The 21,627-nt window shown below is 40.1% G+C and overlaps 1 protein-coding gene across 2 annotated transcripts in view; it reads left to right on the forward strand.

The window, feature by feature from the left end:
* The window catches only part of LOC124056665 (MICOS complex subunit mic25a-like), a 51,669-nt gene that overhangs the window by 12,253 nt on the left and 17,789 nt on the right, over positions 1-21,627 (forward strand). The window contains exons 5-7 of one of the 2 annotated variants that reach the window (XM_046384333.1): positions 3,990-4,010; positions 6,721-6,804; positions 14,361-14,431. In XM_046384333.1, coding sequence (XP_046240289.1) covers positions 3,990-4,010; positions 6,721-6,804; positions 14,361-14,431 — 176 coding nt within the window. The remainder of the gene's footprint in view (positions 1-3,989; positions 4,011-6,720; positions 6,805-14,360; positions 14,432-21,627) is intronic. The other variant, XM_046384334.1, reaches the window with a different exon arrangement.

The following is a 21,627-nucleotide window of genomic DNA, read 5'->3' on the forward strand; positions in this document are numbered from 1 at the left end:
ACTTGCTGTCTTTCTTGTACATATTGAATTGTCATATTCAGTTATCACTGTTGTATAAAGACAGTAACGTTGACGTTGACCGTTATGAATCAAATACTGTTTTTTGTTTTGTTTTTTTTTTAAATTTTAACTCTACTTTTGATTTTAGAAACCATCATTTGACGCCATATGTCAGAAGTAATCATGGTAGCACAGATTTGTTGATTCTGAGAGCAAATTAGTTTATTATGAAACTGATGACTTGTGGTTGTATATCCACCTGTGATGATGCACAACAGTGCCAGTGTGGGGGCTTACACGGAAGAGAAGTGGGTGTGTGTGTTTTGATGCACGTTGTTTGCCTTTGCTGTCTGTTGGCAGTGTGCTCTCTTGCCTGTATGTGTGTGAGGGAAAGGGTGCTGTATCACATTTTGATGCCATGTGTCAAGGAAACATACCCGCTCCTTGTAAATTAATGCCAATCCAGTGAATATGATTTTCTCAGTTTCTAATCACTGGTTTAGCTGGTGTTTATATTGGTGTTGGTGATAAAATATCGATACCTGAATTAGTATCCCACTGTCCTTTGTTAATGTTAAAAGTGAAAAAAATTATTCTATACATTATAAAAGTGTACATTTTAAAAATGAATGGTTATTGAATGCCTGTGTGTGTCTGTGACTGCTTCGCTGTAGATTGTTCAGTTGTGCTTTCAAGGACAAATCCACAAAAACGGCATTTATTACTGGAACGCATGATGAATGTTCATACTGTACTTATTCCCATAGAGATATGCCAGGAAGAAAGCTGTGAGTGAATTAGTGCGTATTCTCTCCTCTCTGCATGTGTATCCCTCTTTCTCCTTTTCTCCCTAATTAAAAAGCCAAATCAGGAGTTTGACTGCACAAACTGTGTGCTGGTGACATTCTCCAGCCTAATCCTCCTTTTAGCCCTCTTTCCTCATCTCTCTTTCTCTCTCTTGCTCTCCTCTCCTGACTCCATGTAGAAAACCCATGCCAAAATGGTTTCTCCCCAAACACATAGATTTATTCAAATGTAGCATTTGCATAATTCAGTATTTACATAATTGATTTCCGAGGAAGCGTTTCTCGCCATGTGAGGTGCTGTTTGAGACCAAAAGGTCTCCTCATCCTGTCACATTTCTGTCACTTTATCTGTTTCATTCCTACACACACACACACACAGACACACACACACGCACACACACTGTTGCCAGACCATTGAGTTTTAAATCAAGCATGAAGCATCGCCAAGCTGGTGCATCTGGTGACCCTCATGGTACAACCACAGCAAACGTGATTCAGCTGAGCATAGATAATCAGATGTATTGAGATCCATTAAATCAATGTGTTTCTCTGGAAGGGGCGTCATTAATTTCACTATGTTGGTAAATTATTTGCACCTTTTCACCTATAAAATAGTTATGTAGATTGGGTGGCATGCGTTGGCTTGACCTTAGCTCCAACTTGTCATCATCAAATAATGCAACTTAAATTACATTTTTTGAAAAGGGAAGCTTGGTCCGTCCCTACTGATGGGCATGATTCACGCTCTATGATTGTGCGCCTGCATACCAGAATGAAACTGATATGCTCTGATGCATGTGAAAAGTGACAGAAATAGTTTTAACTACAATGAAACAAGACGGCTTTAGAGAGAGGCTCAGCCACTGGCTCCTTCCCTGCACGTCTCTGGCCGGTGGCTTTTATGACACCAAAAATCACTTTGGGAAGGCTTTAGAAGGTTTGTGTGCTAGGTTTTAAATCTATTATGGATTCCACTTTAACTTTATCTTAACCTTTAATGCAGTTGTCAAAGAGGACATCAGTAAGGATAAAGTAAACTCATCGCTTCCAAAGATCGTTCACTCTTAAAGTGGTCGCAGCGATTTGTGATATAAACTCTGCCATCCACATGAGTTAGGGAGATTTTTAAAAAAGATATATTCATACTTATTTGTTATTGTTCTTTGTGTGGACAGCTCTTAAGACTATTTGGAATGCTTTCCTTACCCTGTGTTTGCTAGCTCAGTTGATCCAGACTCTTAATGTTCAGACCGAGACTGCTGACTGCTCGTCACCAGGGAGCTCAGAGGAAAACAATGAGTGGATGTACCTGAACTGCCTGCTATGGCCCATGGACTTCACCAAAACCGCTTGGGTGTGTGTTTGTTTGCGTCTGTATCACGAGTCCCTTCCCTTCTCTTCTAAAGTCTATCATCTATGAAAATGGGACCTCCACAGTCCTGTGAGCACTCTGTTGGGGTCCACACACGCACACACACGCACACACAGAGTCACAGAGACACAGATTCAGTTTAGGGACTGCCACCAAAGAGCAGGGAGGTTAAACAGATGGCATCAGCTGTATCCGTTACACAGATTACACAACACACACACACATTCTACAGAAACTGTGAGTTCACCTCATTTAACTCGATGGTGTTTTTATGAGGCATGGCAACATTAGAGCCACCCACTGCTCTAATCTATCCCTTTCTGTTCTGTGTCTAATGCAGGACTGGGAACACTTGTTTTGAGTGGGCAGGGCTAGATGTCCCCAGATACACTGGCCTGTGTGTGTGTGTGTGTGTGTGTGTGTGTGTTCTTTTATACAGCAGCATGTTTTAACTTGAAGTTTTGTAACATATAGTAAGCTGCTAGTTCTCAGTTCAGACTGTGAAAGCTAAGAGCTGGTATAAAATAGATAATAATCTCATGTCTGTATAACTGCCTTTTAAATTTTAATGTACAAAGTGAAAATGAATACATAGGTATTCCTGAACTACAGCTACACATTAAATCCATTTCAATTCTTATTGGTTTAAATCAGAGTGGTTTTAAATGTGTTGGTGTGCTTCTGGATTATTATGAAAGCAGTACTTTCAGTTGAAATATGTACTTAACAGGGATTTGAAAACAAAATTCATTTGTTGTTAAGCCTTACACAAAAGCGCACTCTGTTACATTCAAGTAGCAACTGTCCTGAGATTTGTGTGTTATATCCTAATACAAACTCTGAGATTTGTTTTAATCTGTATCTTTTTGGCTAAATGTTGAATGCTACTAATTTAAAGGCTCAACTACTGGCTATTATTACATGTTAACCTGCATCTTGACGTCTAAACTTTTCATTGCCTATATGTCCTCTAGATTTTCTCTTCTCTTCTCCTTACAAATAGTGTTTTCTGAGTAAGAGTCAGAAAACTTATTTCAGTTCATAGCAGCAAAGGGAAACAAGACAGATGGGATGTGAAAGTAGAACTGACATGCAGTTAGCGTTCTGGATTTATGACACATATTTTTTCAGCCCTGCTCTTCTTCCTCCTCCTCCTCCTCCTCCTCCTCTTCTTCTTCTTCTTCTTCTTCTTCTTCTTCTTCTTCTTCTACTACTACTACTACTACTACTACTACTACTACTTCTTCTTCTACTACTACTACTAACCAGATTTAAAGGCGAGTACCACCACCTGTTGTGTCAGTGTTTGTGGATGCTGCTCTTGTTCAGTGCTATCGACTCTCTAGAGAAATGATTTAGCTGCCCGTTTCACCAAAATGACTAAAGATTATTTAGTTGAAATTCATATGTTGCTTCAATGCTTTGGCAAGGTAATAAGTTAGTTGGTCACTAAATGCTCGTTGGAACACGTTGGATCTTAATATGTTATTATGACACTGTTGGAAGGCACAATTACACCTCTCACAACATCAGACATCTGGCCAGTAAGGCTTTAGTGGTCCTCAGCCTAACATGTACAACTTGTACATAATGGTGTTGATTACTCTTTGACCAGCTGTACTAACCTTGTTTTCCCCTTTTTCCACAGTTATCTCTTTATCTTTGCCTAGTTCCTGTCTGCTTCCTTTCATTTTATTCCTAATTATACCTGACGCTATTCTTGTTTGTTTCAATCTCCATCTCTCCCAACCCTGTGCTTTCCTCACACCCTCCACCACCTCACTGACACCTATTCCCTCTCTCTTTCCTAGCCAGCAGATTTGGATGCCTGGGTAAGCAGCATTTGCAGCCATTGCTGGAGCCTTCCTTTTTTCTGAACTCCGTTCTCTCTTCCTTTTCCTTTCTCTCTCTCTCTCTCTATTCTCCATTCAAATGTCATGTTTTCATTGTGCATTAAAGCGAGGCTGTGAGTGTGCCGCCGCCACCATTCCACACAACAACACTTTGGGAGGTATTCAGTTAGAAAATTACACATCATCTGTGCTGCTAGCAGAGGTGATTTTATACACACACACACACACACACACACACACACACACACACACGTACAACCCTTAAGCATCAAACAGCAACTGTAAAGAAAAAGTGCAGCGAGCACAGTGCAGGGATTTGCAGATGGAGTTGTTGGCGATGCATGTGCCTGTTAAGTTAGGATAAGATTAGATTGGATTACAATAAATTTAATGTAAATCTCTATTAAAATGTTTCTGTGTGTCTGCACTTCTGTTTTCACCATATCTGCAAAAAGCACAGAAGATCTGCAGATCGCCCAGGGAAGATACTGTTGCTCCATCTCATCTATATCACACTCACTAATGCACAACTCGGATATAACAATCAGTCACCATTACACTACGGCATATTACTGTGTGTGTGTGTGTGTGCGTGTGTGTGTGTCTGTTTGTAATACACACTTTCTATTTCAATGCAACATAAATCCATGCCCCATTGCTGCCTTTTGCTGCCTCACTCCCAGCCCGCTTCATTGTGTTCATGCACCATATCATGTTCATACTGCTGTAGTACTGCTTAACTCATTACCTTTACTGGTTAGAAACCGTGTTTGTTTACAGGTGCCACAGCACCGATTAATAAATATTTTAATATGCAGCCACATGTGTTACCCTGTAAAGAGTCATGCATACTGGAGAGAATTTAACCATGTGCAGTACTCACTTGGTGCACACAAGATGGTTATCCTTTTCTGTATTTTAGCCATAATATGTGTTTGTAGAGATGCTGAGGTCTCTCTTTGATCCACTGCACACTCTCCACAGCATGACCAAACCTCTGACAGATGCATGTTAACACAGAGATCTAAACCATGCTGCAAGGTCTTTAGTGCATCAGTTCAATTGGAGCTCACCGGCATCTCTGCAGCTTGAATTAGTTCACTTTGCTCAATTGAAATACAATGTATATAGTGTATTTTCTGATAATGGGTTTGAGATTATGCTTTTGTATAGACACCTCATCATACTCTGTTGCAAAATAAATAAATGTGTGATAGTTGCTTTTATGTTCCAAGAGAAAATCTGCAATAAAGCTAATGGCAGTAGTTTTCTTGTCAGTTACCAACACTGATACCTTGACAATGCTCACCACTGTCTTCAATTTTAGGTCATGCTCATTTCCTTGACTTCTCTTCTGTACTGTATGTGTCTGTTTATGATGTTATATTAATTTATGTGCACCATAAAGAAGTCCCATTCCATTCCGTGTTTATAAATTATGTGATGATATTGACACACTGCTAAGCCTCATACTGTTAAGACAGGATAGCCCCTTTGCGAAACATCTTGTAGTGAATCTCTCCTCTTGTATTTAATATTCCTACTGCTTGTACATTTCTGACTTCAAAGTGATTTGGTAACTTGTTTTCACAGTTCATCTTGTTGACATCTGCTTATCTTCCTCTACTTGCATGCTGCTATGGGCTATAGCTCAAACTATGGGTCTTCCTACAGCCTATCTGCCATCGTGCTACCTGTCAAAGCTTGGCTCAGCGAGCATGTTAAAGTGTTTCACCTCATCTTAAAGCCAGCATCACCATGTCAGCCCCTGCTGTCGCTGTGCCAGTCACATGCCACCTGAGTAGTTTTGTAAGTTCTGCTACACTAGATGGACCTGCTGTTTAATAGCCATTCTTTTATGTTTTACTTTGTGGTGTAGCAAGCATCATAGATTTGTGAAAAGAAATTTATAAGGTCCCTTGTAGCTTAGTGGTTATGTTTAATTGGAACATGAAGCACAGCTGATTGATATGTTGAATTGCATTTTGCATCATAGGTGAGATGTCACTTAGGTTATATTTATCAGTTTGTCAGAAACCACTGATAAAAGTCTTTTTGGGCAGTGGAAATGAATAGGTTGCCTCATCTCTTCTCACCTTGGCTTTTAACTCAGGCTGGTGTGTCCCGTGTGTGCAACGTGTGCAGTAAATGTGTTGTGGGGTTAAAAGATATTTAAAAGGAAATAAACACTATTGCAATTACTCAGACAGATGCTGCTATTGCAATATGAGTCACAGTTTTGGTGGGAATAATTATTTTTGCATTTCCTTTTCACAAAAATTTAATGGTAAAATATAAAAATGATAATATGATTTTTGCTAGGGTTATCAAATAAGCATTAGCTCTTAATTCTAGAGAATGTGATTTGTAGGCCTTTGCTTCTCTGTCTTCTTTTATAACCCTGTGTTTTGGATGTTGGTATTCCTTTAATATTCGACTTATTGTTCAACCTTTATGTTTTTTCTTTTGGCCCAAAGCCTTTAGCATCATTCCACCCACTTAATAACCATGTCAGTTAAAAGATTTCCTTCTCCTCATGTTGCAGGCAGTCAAAATTTAGTATTTACACCCACCCACCCGTCTCATATTAGTGTAGTAAATTGTAATGTCATCCTTCATATCCTACAATTCTTACAAACTTGTGTTATTGTCTTCTTCTTGCCTGATTCCCTTTCTTCTTCTTTCTCAGGCCAAACAACTGGAGAACAAAGAGAAGGAACTGGCCAGCATCTCCAGCTTCTATAAAGAACAAATAGAAATACTGGAGAAAAGGGTAAGAACCATTTTCCATCTAATAAACATCTATACCATCTGATGTACACCAAATATTTCAAACTGTTCAACCAGTCTCTTTCACACTTGCCGAGTGTATTACTGGGGCATCGGGACTCGACTCAAGTGAGTGGGATGCACACAAAGACGAGACGACGGACAAATAGTCAGAGAAAAGTAACTACTGTAGCTCTAAAAAGACAAAAGAAGACAGTGAAAACAAAGCTTACAGTCAATGGTGGTCAGCATCGTTGTTTACACTGGAGAAGATGCGGTACTGCCCCTGTAAGAAGCTAAGCTGTACTGCTGTGAAGAAGGGCAGCAACATAACACTCTTCATTGGCCCCGTGTTTCAGTTATTTTACTTTTCTTTTTCTTTTCTATCTTAACTGCATGATTTCATAATACTCCATGTTGTAGCCATTTTAGGTTTTCAAGCACTTGAGTAAAAATACACATACTCCAGCTCAGGTGAAGTGTTGCTATGACATACATTGTTTAAATTAATTTGTGTCACACCAATCCTTTTGAATTCAAGATCCAGTATTTTTATGATCGCTCATCTGACAAAAAGGTTCTTTTGTCGTTATTAATATCATGTCACAGCAGTGATGTGGAAATTGGATGATGATTAAAATAGTTTGGATGAGCAGTTCCCTCAAAAGCTGCTCGCACCAATACTGGAGGCCAAGCAACAGGCAGGGTTTGAATGGCCACTATACTGGTTAAACGAAAATAGCCAGAACTCACCTCCTTCTAGAAAGATGTTTCCTCATGTGTTTTTTTTTTACTTGCACTGCATTAATTAAAATCATTTTCATATTGTTGATGGTCCAGAAACTTTAGTTCTTGGGAGAAAGGGGACGTTCAGTGTGTGAGATGCTGACTTAAAAAAAAAATTGACATGGATAACAGGAGGCCTCATTAATGAGATTAAAAACATCTTGTAGGCTTTTCTGAGAAGTCTTTACACATCAGGAATATCAGAACTTGAAGTCTTAAAATGACATATTACTCGCTCTCCTTGGAGAGTAAAATCTTTTTGAGTCACTCTCTCCAATCTTGGAAATGTCAAGCCCACATACTAGTGTCAAAATGTAAATGTAAATGAATTGAAAGTTTCAGCAGGCAGACGAGAGACACGACTCGCTGTTGATGGACCACCACTCGGGAGAGGTTTCACAGCAGAGCTTCATTCATTTAATCAGATGTACTGTGCTTTTCTCATCACTGTGTCCTCTTGCCAGGCACCCTGTGGTCTTTTTAAAAAAAAGAAGGAAAAGTGCTTTGTTGGGTGCTTTTAAGAAATTATCACCTGTGTTCCCTCCACCCGAACACTAATGCATTGTTGATATTTTGCACCTTGTGAAAGCTAAAAGCATAGTGGTTTGATAAATGTTGTCTGCTTAGAGAGTAAACTTTGTGAGCAGTTTGTGACTTTGACTTGGTGAGCAACTGGGACTTGTGGATGATTTTAGGGCAGGAAAAAGTTGCTTTCCACTTTCAGGGACAGGCAGAGGCTAGACAAAAGGACCAGATGCAGGAAGACACAATTACAGAGTGCATGTGAGGTAAAGAAAGGAAGGAAAATATCAGAGAAACACAGAGAACAAGCACAAATATGAACAAAGAATGTAAGATTGTAGACACAATATTTTATTGATGATAAGTTGACATTAACTGAAAACAACACACACTAAACAAATGAAGGCTGAAAAGATGAAGGTTGACACACATAAAGTCTCACCTCCTCCTGGTCCACCCTCCTTTCTCTCCCCTCACATCCACAACTCTCCCTCCAGTATTCAGTAGACACTCTTTGGAACTTGACTCCCCCTCCACCCCTCTCCCCCCCCTCTTTCTCCATTCGGCAGGGCCCATCAGGCAGACGGGGGACCTTATCTAGTCCCTGGCACTCGCCTCCTTTAGGCCTCTGAGAAAACCTTTTACATAGTCAAGTTAAATGGAAGGGCCCCTGCTCAGCGTGCGGCAAGCAGCGCGCGCTGCAATGCTTGACGGAAGAGACTGATTGGCAGAAGAGTGGAGGATGCTCTATCTTTCTCCACTCGCCGCTGCAGTCGCTTTTTCTACCGCTTTTTTTCACCCCTCACTTGCTTGCAGCTGACCTGCATGTGGATGAGGGAATGAGAAAGAGGGTGACTGAGAGCGAGAGATAAAGAGGCTATATGGACTGTGCATTAAACAGACGGTCTATCTTGAGCCGGAGCCCTGAGACGGCGTCCATTTCCCTCGTTCTCCTCCCTCATTTTCCAATATAGCACTCCATTCATCCAGACCTCCTTTCATGCCCCCTTTCCTTTACCCTGGCTATTTTTCTTCTTTTCACTCTCTCATACCTGGCAAATACTAGTTTGGCTGAAATAAATGGCCACTTAAGGGTTGAATTGTGACTGACATATACATAAACGTAACACACAATTTGAAGCAGTAATGTCTCACTTTTCACATATATTCTGATCCAGGAGTGTGAAGACCGCTTTGTTCAGTCAGGGCTTCCTTCAAAATCAGTACTATATTAGATCCTATTAATGCAAGGCTTTTAGATTTAAAGGTGTTGGATGCCATTGTCAAAGTGTGAATATTATTCTGTGCTTTTATTCTTAAATAATCCCAGAGGTGGGAGTTTTTTCATACCTACATGCACAAGCAGACACTCATGCTCACACATTTGCGCTACTGTTTGGATGTGTTGACGATCTGAGGCAGAGATTTAAGATGAAGGTAAGAGCATTCAGATTAGAAGGAGAATCCACTGATAATTGTTGTGTGATCTTCCCCTGAATCAACATTTTACTGTGGCTTAGCAGCAGCCCCCTTCTAATAGGCTTTGTGTGTATGTTTGTGTGTGTGTGTGTGTGTGTGTGTGTGTGTGTGTGTTTTTGCGGTTGATTACCTGTATGAAAATACATTCAAACACACTCTGGTGTCCAGTTTGCCAAAGGGATGAATGTTGATAACAGACTGTGGTCTAAAGGTGCTCTGTGTGTGTGCGTGTGTGTGTGTGTGTGTGTGTGTGTGTGTTATGGTGACAAGTTTGTGTGTATGTTGTCACTTCACAAGTAATTGTGATAGAGTGGCCAATCTACTGTGCAATGTTGCATTTCCCCTCTCACTCACACATACAGGTTCACACACACACTCAAAGACATCCCAAGACTGAACACCCCCCCCCCCCCGACACACACAGACACACACAGACACACACACAAACATAACAGTATATCCTCCGCTTTTCCTCTCTTCCAATCCTCTCCACACCCTCTCTCATTTATTTGTGGATGCCTCCCTAATCTTTTCCCAGTGTACCGGTGCAGTATATCTGTCTCCTTGTGGCAACATACCCTCTGACTCTGTAAACAAGCCTCAGTTTAATATTCACCTTCTTTAATCCCCCCCCCCCAAAGAATTAATCCTCCTTCGTCCAGGCACAGAGCCCCTCCCTCAAAATCCTGACATCAGCCGATCTCAATCCACAGTGGCTGGAGGTTGTTCAGACGAGTGTGCCTGCAAGGATCATCTGAACGCAAGCATTCACATACAAACACAGCTTTAGACACACACCTGAATGTATGCAAGCTTACACGCACACACAGCACACATGCACCCATACTAATCCCTTCCGTGAGTCTTTCCAGCAACCCCCAAATCCTTGTTTTTCCCCCAGTTGAGGGTTATCATACCCCCTTTCTGTCTCTCCACACGGGGCTTTTGTCCCCATGGTGCAAATGACTGGGAAGAGCTCAGTGTCTGCCAGTGATAGCGTAGCGACTTCTCTGGTGTCATGAGAGCTGAGCCAGGGCTGTTGTTTTGGGTCTGTTCTGTCAACAGAGACACACACAAAAAACATGTTACACACAAAAATGATACACAGTCTTGCAGTCCCTCAATGTTTTGACTGGATTAGCTGTACCTGCCAGTCCAATCACTACCTTCACACTTCCGCTGTCCTCATTTTTCCCACTTTTCCTTGTTCTGTAAGCAGCCAGAAAGATTATAGTCCTATCAGTAAATTCTGTTACAGCAAACTCCCGTAAGCATCAAACTACCCCATTTACAAATCTCCATGGTAAAAATCTTCAAATGTATAGAGCTGTTGTGACTGTTTGTGTGAATTAATTTCCATGAATGAGAGACCCGAAACTGTGGGATAAATGAGAATTTATAGAGTAGTTTATGAGCAAAATTCTACATTTGCAGACTGATTTCAAATGAAGGTGGCAATTTCACCAGTTAAACATTCATCACCAATGCATGGCATTAAATTAAATAAAATTACACTTTTAACGGATGAATTAAATCAACATTTGAATGCTGTCTTTTTCGTTCTGTTTAAACTTAACATTTCTGGCCAGTGCAGATAAAGATTTGGATATACTAACCATACATTATGTTCTTAAAAACAAAATAACAACATTTTTTTTTGGCTGTTAGTCTTTTATACTCAGTTTCCAGACTGTTGCTAGGGATCATAGGAGATGTTTCTACTTCTCCCTACTGATTTTGATTTTTTACCTCTACAGCAGCGGGGAAACAACACACTGGAACTTTACTTTGGTCTTGACTTGAGAAGCTGTAGCCTATATTCACTGGTTAACTGTAATCTGCACTGAACATGCTGTACTTGCTGCTTACTCTTTTCCTCCTGCTCCACTCAGTTCCCTGCCACTCTTCTCACTGCATGAAAAAACAGACTTTTGTCCTTGTAACTGCCTGCAAACCTCATTTACACCCTCTGTTAATGGCGGTTTGCTGAGCCTGTTTAATCTGATGAATGACTTTATTGAAATTTAGTTTTAGTTTTTGTGATGACATTCAGAAATCTGACAACAGACAATCATTTGAATTTGAGTTGTATCAGCTGCTGCCCTGGTATGACATACCAGTTGTCAGTGAGAAGTTCACGTTACCTTTAAACCATCTTCTGGCTGCCTCCCTTGCTGGTGCCTTACTCTCTATGTCCTGCGTAATCTGCCACACCCGTGGATTTAAGCCCCTGTAGAGCCTTTTTATCTTGGCTCAAACGCTGGATGTCCCACAGGGCAACTACAGACTTTCAAGTTTCAGCTCAGCCTTCCTCTGTTGAGTGTACCCACTGAGCCCACGACCTTAGGCTAAAGGCTAAGTCGCTAACATGTGGTCACATTCTTTCCACATTTCCACATATCACCAGCAAGTCAGCCAAAGTATCAGCTAACTCTTCCCCAACAAGTAGTACAACTTACAAGTGTTACATTGACCGATTTGTGTATATATATGTGTGTGTGTGTGGTGGGAGACTAGGCATAACAGCAAAGTGACAGTGAACGCATTGAAACTATTGAGCTAAAATCAAACAGGCTTTACCAACATTACTGCGGTATAGTAAATGTTTTGACTATTAGCATTGACTAAGAAGAATCATGTGCTATATGAACCTTATACTAGTAAACAGTTAACGTCTTCAGTGAGTTTTGGCCGTCATTGACAACTTAAACATACAGTAGAAGAGAGGATGAGCAGACTTAGAAGGAAATGGAAATAAACCCTCAATTTCAAAATAAAATTTCCAAATGAAGGTCTCTGAAAAGAAGTGTTTCTGAACATATAGGCCACAAAGGCAGTGGTAGGGAAAACACTGCTTACTGCCCCTTTAATGTCCATGAATCACTGTCAAATTAAGGTAGTTATTTGCTAATGTTACTGCCAGTCCAAGTAAAGGCTCTGCATTGTTGGAATGTCTTTAAAGGTAAATACTGAGATCAAATGTGCTTAACTTCCTTTGGAGTTATTTCCTCCCTGTCAAGGTGTGGTATTTAAGTCTAGTCCACATATTAGCAATGGGGAGACTTAGCAGCAACAGGAGTCTAATCCTGAGCCCTGTCCTGGAAAATCCAATATAACACATCCAGGAAACATAAATTACAGGGATGAAGTCTTACACCTAGGGATGTTTGGCATTTCCACATTGTGAATCACCATGACAGACAAAAACAGAGCACAAACTCAGATGGAGCAAGAAAGGTAAAGTCTAGGTGGACTCAATGTGCAGTATATTGTCTGTGGCTTGGTTGCAGATCTCTAAACTGCTGCCCACACACACACACACACACACACACATATATACATATATATATATATATATATATATATATATTTCTGTTTCCCAAGTTGGAAGGGTGAGCCAATTAAAAATTAGTTGACACAATTAAAAATGGGGACATCATCTTTATGTCTCAAATCCAGAAAAATGGCCACAAAAGTCCCAGTGTAGATGATATCCACAAATTGATATTGGCTGTTGAAAGTTGACTTAAAGGTTTTTAATATCTTCTTTTTTCATACTAGACTACGACTTATGTTATACTGTCTTCTCCTTAAAACAGGCAGGAAAAGGATAGAGGTGCAGATTATCACATTGTAGTGAATACTAGCAGATAGGATTAAAGAAAAAGATGCATATGACATTACCGGAGTCTTTTCTAACACCAGACATTCAGACCAGGAGAAGCATGTCTACAGATTAACGTGAAATAATGAGATATGAAAATGACGAGGGGGCACTGTAGGAGTAGAGGGCTAGGGATTGTGGAGGAGGTTTGTGTTTGATCCCATCTCTTTTGCTGCTCAGTCACTTCAATTATCTTCCTCTCCTATCACCCCATCTATTGGGAATATAGGCAGTAATTAAGTCAAAGAGTGAGCACCGCGGTTATTGGTTTAAAATGGTGATTACTGCATGGTGAATGTGTGTGAGAGGGAGGGCGCGAGAGATTTTACTTTGTGTTTGTTCTAGACAAACTGTATTTCGTGTGTTTTGACTTAAAGCGGGTAAGGAGCTCATTTATCTTTACAGATTTTGGACATGTTGTCAGCACTGGTGCTGGAAATGCTGCACACCTTTCTATTTTTCTAAAACCTACACTTCTATAAATATATAGACTTCTTACTAGTCAGTTTATCACCTTGTGAGAAGCTCAGAGTGGGGTGCATAGTAGTTAACACTGTGGTCATTGATTACTCCAGTAGAGGTGTACTGTGTATGACCTTGCCCTCTAGGTACGGGCTCCATCTCTTTCGTAATTGCTGTTCAAAGGCCATTTTTTTCTCGCGTGAAGGAAAAAAAAACCCATTATAGAGAACCAAGAGGCAATCAGCATTCAGATTTGTAAGCAGCACTGTAGAATTCAAAGGTCACTAATTTAACAAATGTGACTTTTCTAGTAGTGCTTTTTGCATGTTGCTTATCGTCTCTGGCTTATTAGAGCCTGAATTGAATCTAACAAAACAGTTATAATAATTTGATGTATAAAACGCAATATTTTTCAAGCTCTAATTTGTCTGTCTTGTTTTTTTTAGGCCTTGACATGATGTGACTTGAAAATTTAATTGATTAAATGGAAAGTTATCACTAAAACCTGCATATGCCCGAGCAGGCCACTCTACATTCAGAATATTCAAATAACATTAGTAGTAGTAGAAAGAAGAACTTTGCATAGCTGTAAAATACGCCTTCATTGATTCTCACCTTTCTTTTTCTCGCTGTCTCTTTCCTTCCAGAACCTTGACAACTACAAGCAGACAGCTGAACAGTACACCCAGGCAGCCACTGAAGCTGAGGCTCGCATCCGGTAAGTTCTGAGAATTTGCTTTAGCTTTCTGTGGAATGAACTGTTCAGTATACTCATTAATCTGTTTCTCCTGACTGCTTAAGTACTGTTGTGTTTTTATGAGCATAGCATTGGCTAAGGCTGTTTGCTCAATACACCTACAAATAATATATTGGTTGAAGGTCTGTGGCCTAACCTGACATATCTAAAGGTAAAGCACACATTCCTCAACACAGAGAATGACAAAAAAAATCAGCTATAACTAGTAGGAAGCCCACATAACGGTTGTCAGAGAACAGACTTGGACAGAAACCTGAGTGTGAAGGCTGTTTGCAGTGTTGTTAATATAAATCCCACATCTCCTCCAGGTGTCTTACAGACAAAATATTGTTTCCTACACATACAGCAGTGAGGCTGGGCGATAATTTACTGCTATCAGTTAATATTACCGTATAAGGGCACCTGACCACCTGACCCCCCACCCCCCACCCCTCCACTTTGGAGGACAACCAGTTAACAGTTGCCAGGCAGGACTGTCAATCAGATGCTGACAGAGTTGCCACAGCTATGGCTGCTTTATAAACACACAACCTTTCACTTATTACACAGTCAGTAAGACAGCCAAACAGTTAATCAGTCTGTCAGCTGAGGAAGCCTCTTGGTCATTCAGTTGGTTGCCTACATGTACGAGACCATGCAGACTATTTAATCAGTCAGCCTGTATATTGGCCAGTCTGTCGACTGGTTGGTTTGCTGGTACCATACAGTGTATACCTCTCATTCATTTGACCAGATAGTAGATTAGTCAGTTAACAGTTGAAAATAGTCATTGATTTAATGTATAACACTGATTCCAAAAAAGTTGGAAGGTTGTGTAAAGTGTAAATAAAAACATAATGCAATCAATTCCAAATAAACTGCCCTTGAAATGAACCTCTTTCATCCTTGCCAATCATGATACACTATAAAGACAAAAATACTGGGACACCTGACCATTACACCAACAGGGACTTTAATGGCACCACATTCTAGATACACAGACAGCTTTGCAGCTATAACAGCTTCCACTCTTCTGGGAAGGCTTTCCACAAGATTTTGGAGTGTTTCTGTGGGAATTTTGTCCATTTATTGGAAGCATAGCGTTGTTCAAAATGTCTTGGTATGCTGAAGCATTAAGATTTCCCGTCACTGGAAGTAAGGGGCCAAGTCTACTCCTGACAAATCAGCCCCATAAAGATATGGTGTATTACGATTTAATGTTTTCCTCTGAAGTTGAACAAGTTAAATCCGTCTGACATCTCTCACAATGAGTTTAAATACTTGAGAATATATTAAAAAAGTCTCAAATGATGGTCCACAAGTATTTCCAAAAATTCAACAATTTGATAAACTTGAGTGTTTATCATTTTGTCTTGTATACATAACAAAACAAATCCAAAGTAACAAACAATAACAAAACAAGATACTGCTTGGCAGTACGTTTATACAGCACGACTATACAGCTGCTGTTAAGTGTTCATTACATGTATATTAATAATTGCAGTATAATTTGACCTATCATAACATGTTTTTTTGCAAACCTGTTTATTATTTATTATAATTTTGACACTACAGTACCCTAATAGATAAAAGAAACAAAACTCAAACACTATCTTTTTTGCTTTCTTTTTTCTCTCTATTCAAGTCTGTTGTCTTCTTTCTCCTTGTCTTGCTTATTTGCTAATTAGACATAGCAACAAAGGATTTTTTTCTTGTCGCTTGGCTGTTTGTCTGCTCAACAGTTGAGATCAGAGAAATAAAGCATTATTTATATATTATTCCTTTAATGTATGTGCCTTTTGCTAATCATGAACGTACCCAGTTTTGAAATCATAGCAATGAATAGCCAACATGTTGGCCTTTCAAATGGCCACAATCTGCTGGTAGGAAAACAGAAACAGCAGGACTTCACAAGAAGCAGAGGTGATCCTCCAGGATGGCAGAGTTCAGACCTCACCGGCTATCAAAAAGCATGTCAGTTTCATTCAACTCTTAACCGCCGCCACACTGGCACTACCACAGTATGTGGGCCTTGCCAATTTACGCCCCTCTGTAACACCCATTCTCAACCCTTTTTGGAAGGAGAACAAGAGCCAAAGAGCACTGCGAATCCAATTTAGTCCAAAACCCATTCATTTTCCCTTTTCCCATATGCATGACAATGATTATCACAAAACTGATGAAAGGTGACTAATGAATTCAGATCTATTATTTTCAACTGTTATTCTCACATGCTCTGTCCTCACCTTTTGGTTTCCATCAATATAGGAAGCCTTTGTTTTTTTACCCTCACTTTTGTGTCTTGCTGTGCACCATTAAAACTTGAAAATGAAATGAAACACCTCCAAGACAAAACCTGTAAACATCATAATGTCATAAAGCCACTTCTTTTCCCACTGCAAACAGCGGTGTTAAATGTTTCCAAGCCTCATGAGATTCACCTGCAAAACAACAAACAGAACTGATGACAAGCAACAATTCAATAAATGTTTAATAAGTTTTACATTTACATTTTAATAACAAAGTCTGAAAAGATTAACGATGATTAATAAAATAACTCTTTAATTTTCCTTCTTCTACTTGCAGTATGTACTGTATATAAAGATATTAGACATGTAGATAATTAGTATGAGACCTTTAAATTGGGCCATGAAGGTAGAGTATATTTGTGGCTCAAGTCATTTAAAGTCTGTTGATGTAGCAGTGGCACACAGGCATAATTGAATTCTAAGCAAACTCTCTATGGTATCACTAACGTCTGAATACATCTGTCATTTCCTAACAGGGTGGGAAATGATAACAAGTCAGTGCCAGTGTCAGTTTATAATTTTGCTGCATTAGTTTTTTGCTTTGCACAATTAAGCATTGTGATTTAAGATGCTGTACCTTGGAATGGCAACCTTCAAATCTGTCCAAAGACTTTGCATAGCATTCCCCTCTCTATTATTTAACCTGTCATACAAAGGGAAATGAATACAGCTGTTCTGAATGGTATTATTAAGTCAGTAATGTGGTCCTGTAAACAGCAAGAGGAAAAAGGAGACACTTTGTCTTTTTTTTGCTAGGCAGTGACTTCATCCACAACACCTTCATGCACCTGGTCCATTGAATTTAACAGTGCACAATTCAAGTCCAAAATGTTGTCCAAATGATTACATTAGCAAGGATTTGCCATTGTCCACAGCTGCATGGAAGAGGTTATAGGGTCAAATCTGCACAAGTTTGCTAAAAGAAGACCATTTTGTCCTGCCACAATGTAGTGTTGATTATTTTTAAAGTGCATGTACGCACACATGCGCAGGCAAACTTTGACTCCCCTTTTCTATCTCTGCCATACATACAGGCACACTTTGTATTCGGGCAGTCATGTGCTCGTCATGTTCTGTCAGCATTTGGGCAGCGTTTTATTGTGCTGTGGTCACGCTGTCATTTCACACAACACTGACCACCCAGTAATTATTCTATTTACCAACTGCTGAAGAGAGGGGGAACAGTGTGTGCGCTTTTGTGTGTGTGTGTTAGGTTATGTAGCTACAGAATATCTTTTTCTCCTGTCTTTGTATCTGTATCTGTCTTCAGTTCTGCCTATGAATTCTGAAATAATTTTGCTTGTTATTTTTCTGGTTCTAACTTTGTCTGCATTTATTTATTGTCCTCAGCCTCTTTATTTTATTTTGTTTTTCATTTTCTTGAGACTTTTGAGACGGTATCTTCTTTTGTCGCCATGTTTTTGTGGGTTTGAGATAGAAGAGAGGATTGGGGGAAAAATTTCTTTCTTTCTTGTTTCCAGAGACCTAACCTGCACATCTGTTCATAGGTAGATGTGCAGGCCAACATATTGGCTGATACAGCCACAGCATATTAAATGGCACCACCAAATTGAGTGCAAGAGCGAGGACCGAGAGCCCCTTCAATATTCCTGTGATTATGGAATTGCTGAAAAAAGAAAAACATTTTTGTGCCTGTGCACCAATCAGTCTCTCTATCCCATTCTCATGAATGTTAATCTCAGGAATGCCTTTGAGGGAATTTCTTAAAATATGGCACAAAAGTCCAACTGGAGTCTTTACTGTGACACTATAATGTTCTGCTAAAGCACTTTTTGACATTATTCTCTACATGATAACTCAGGAACAGAAGAGATTGTGACCAGCAACATCCATATTTGACACATTGTAGTCCACCACTAGCTCATTGGTTTTGCTGATATTGAGCTTCGAGTGATTGTCGTTGCACCATGTGTCAAAACTCCCTATCAGTCACAACATGTATTATATAGTCTGGACATACATGGATGTCAACTGCAACTTGTACATGTTGCTCATGAGATTCAGCCGGAACACAATGGTGGAGAAGGTGATGTGCATTTTCAGTACTGATGGAACATGTTGCCTGAAGGCTTTCCAGCAAGGAGTGGTTAAGGTAAACACAAAGAAGTACTGTAGTTGTGACTGAGTGACACTGATCAAGGCAGTATTAGAAGAGCCAGCAGCAGCATAATACAGGAAGCAGTCTGTCTTTTTAGGCTGTTTACCAGCATTTGTCAAGGTTATGGTCGTGCCTTCCATTCTCTAATGTACAAATAAAACAAATAAAAGTTCTAACTGCATCATCTTCCTGTGTCTATGTTCTGCATTTTGGGTCCAATTTGCAAAGCCATAACAGCACTAGGGTTTGAAATTTGATAAAAGCAACAATAGCTAGCTGGTGGAGGAAGTGTAGGAAAATCACTTAGCCCCATAACCCCATTTGTGGAGTTGCAAATCTGGTATATAAGACTAGTTAACATAAGTAATTTCCACTGGTTTGACAGATACAGTGCTCCCACTCTGCATGGTATTTCCTTGCACACCTGAGGAGGGTATTTTGTTGATAGCAGGGTAACAAGGGATATTGTCTCTCTTTTCCCTCGATCTTACTGGTTGCACAAAATATTTTGAGCAAAGACATAATGAGTGGTAAAATGTTGTTTAGTGCTATTTTGTACTTGCCTTGTCCAACTGCATGGGGTATTTTAGCAAGGTTTATCTATTAACCTTGCTGTTGGGCACCAGACTACCAATATTTCCCAAAACATACCTCACCTAAGAGACCCACAGTATTACAGCTGAGCTTACTTTAAGGTCTAAAATCCATTAATCCTCTTTAAAAACCTTGTTACCCTCAAAGTGTTAGCAAAAACAGAACCTAAGTCAACCTCAGGTGGATGTCCGTGTCAGGATTCACCATGAAGTGACTGCTGACAGTTTGTGGTTAAAAGCCTATTTTCGTGCAGGTTTGTTGTATCTACTTTATTCTGTGTGTGTGTGTGTGTGTGTGTGTCCATTCTTAAGTCTATGTGGGTAGCACGTCCAATTAGAGAAACAGACAGGCAGGTAACTGTAAACGTTTCTGTGCCCCACAACATAGTGGACTGCTAGTCATTACTAGAGACAGGACCTGTCTGCACTGTGGTCCAGCAAAGATTTACCAATAAGACAGAAGGCTGCACTCATTTACACACTTTGCCTCCATTACTGCCTCTGTGAGTTATAAAGTAACACCTACACACACAAACACTCCTGGATAAGACCACAATTACAGACAGGTCAGATGTGGACTGTGCATTACCGTTGATAGATGACAAGACTACCTTTCTTACACAGGTGTAAATTCACTGCCACACTGGCTTATGGTACAACATGTACTGCTGCATGAAATAGATCTTTTATAATAGAATCAAGAGATTGTTGTGAACAGCTGTGTATACAAGAATCAGATTTTTTTGTGTGATTTCATTGTGGTAAAAATACAAGACTTGGCTGCAGCTGATTTAAGATCATGGTGTTGTGTCGCCATCACATATAATCACTTGAGAAAAGTGCCTTTTTTTAGGCAACGCACACTTCACAGGCAAAAGTGTGTTGCTTTTGTGCTTGCTAATTGGTGGCCCATCAAACTGCTGTTTGTGTTCTCCGTTTGAGTCTGTTTTAGCACATGCATCAATTGTGTCTGACTGTCTTCAGACTGAACAAAGCCTGAAGGCTGATTCATCCAGTTATGGACATGAGCAGTAGACTGAGGCCATCCTGAAAATACAGCAGATTTGTGACATTAGACAGTCCACAGTGTAGGAAAAAAAGAAACTTGGGAATTAGACTGAGGATGTTGCAGTTATGTGGCGGTCTGGACCATTCACAACCAGGGCACAACCACCTGTGAAGGTATCAAATAGAAACATACATAATGTTCATGTTGCGATAGATTTACATAATGGCACTAAGGACAAAGACCTAATCTATAGTTATACCAAGGGACAGCACGGGACATTTGAAATATACCAGAATATGTACTGGAACACTCATTTAGCCAAACAGTGTAACACAGCCGCTTGTGTGTAATACTGCATCCTCCATTAGAGCCAAAGTAAGAGAGTAACGTGATAATTCTCAAAAAGCTAAAGCTTCAGTTTGTTTTGTATTTTTTTTTTTTTCCAAAAGTAAAGTTGTGAAGTTGTTGAAAGAAAATGACCTTAGAAATTAAATGACACAAAACTGGAATTGAAATTGCTGATGATAAAAAGGCTTCGTGATGGAAGGCTGATAGCAGCAAACTGCTCCGAAGAGCGTGTCTCGCCCCGCATCACCCACAACTCGAGTGAGTCGTCCAACCGCAAGGCCTCGTGATTGAAAAGTTATCAGCGATGAGATGTCACACACAAACACACGTGCACATGCGCCTCTTATCTTGTTCCTGCATGTCACCTGTTTTAATGAAACACTCTCCTTATCCCCACCCATCTCTCTCTCCCTATATTTCCACAAAGTGAGTTTGGTGGGGATCAATCAGCCTGCCTAACGGAGTGCAAATTGTTCTCCTACATTCCTATCTGCCTTCAGCACTTCAGCTGTCAGCGTATGAAGACACGGGTGGAGTTCTGTCTGTCTTCAATCCATGGCTTGTAGTTGTTCTTGATTGCTATTCCCATTTGAGACAGAGACTTTGCGAGAGTTTTGGTGGAGTCGAGATTAAACTTGGCGAAGTTTCTGGGTGTTGTCAGATTGTGTCATGTGAGCTTAGGATTTAAGTGCACTGCATCGCTTAGCAAAGGTAGGATAAGTGATTATAATGACTACCAGAATAATCGCAGCTTCCGAATTACGTCAGTCCTCAGACAGACCCTCACAGGCTTTATGAAC

Source organism: Scatophagus argus, chromosome 3 (genome assembly GCF_020382885.2).
Source record: "Scatophagus argus isolate fScaArg1 chromosome 3, fScaArg1.pri, whole genome shotgun sequence".
Classification (NCBI taxonomy): Eukaryota; Metazoa; Chordata; class Actinopteri; family Scatophagidae; genus Scatophagus; species Scatophagus argus.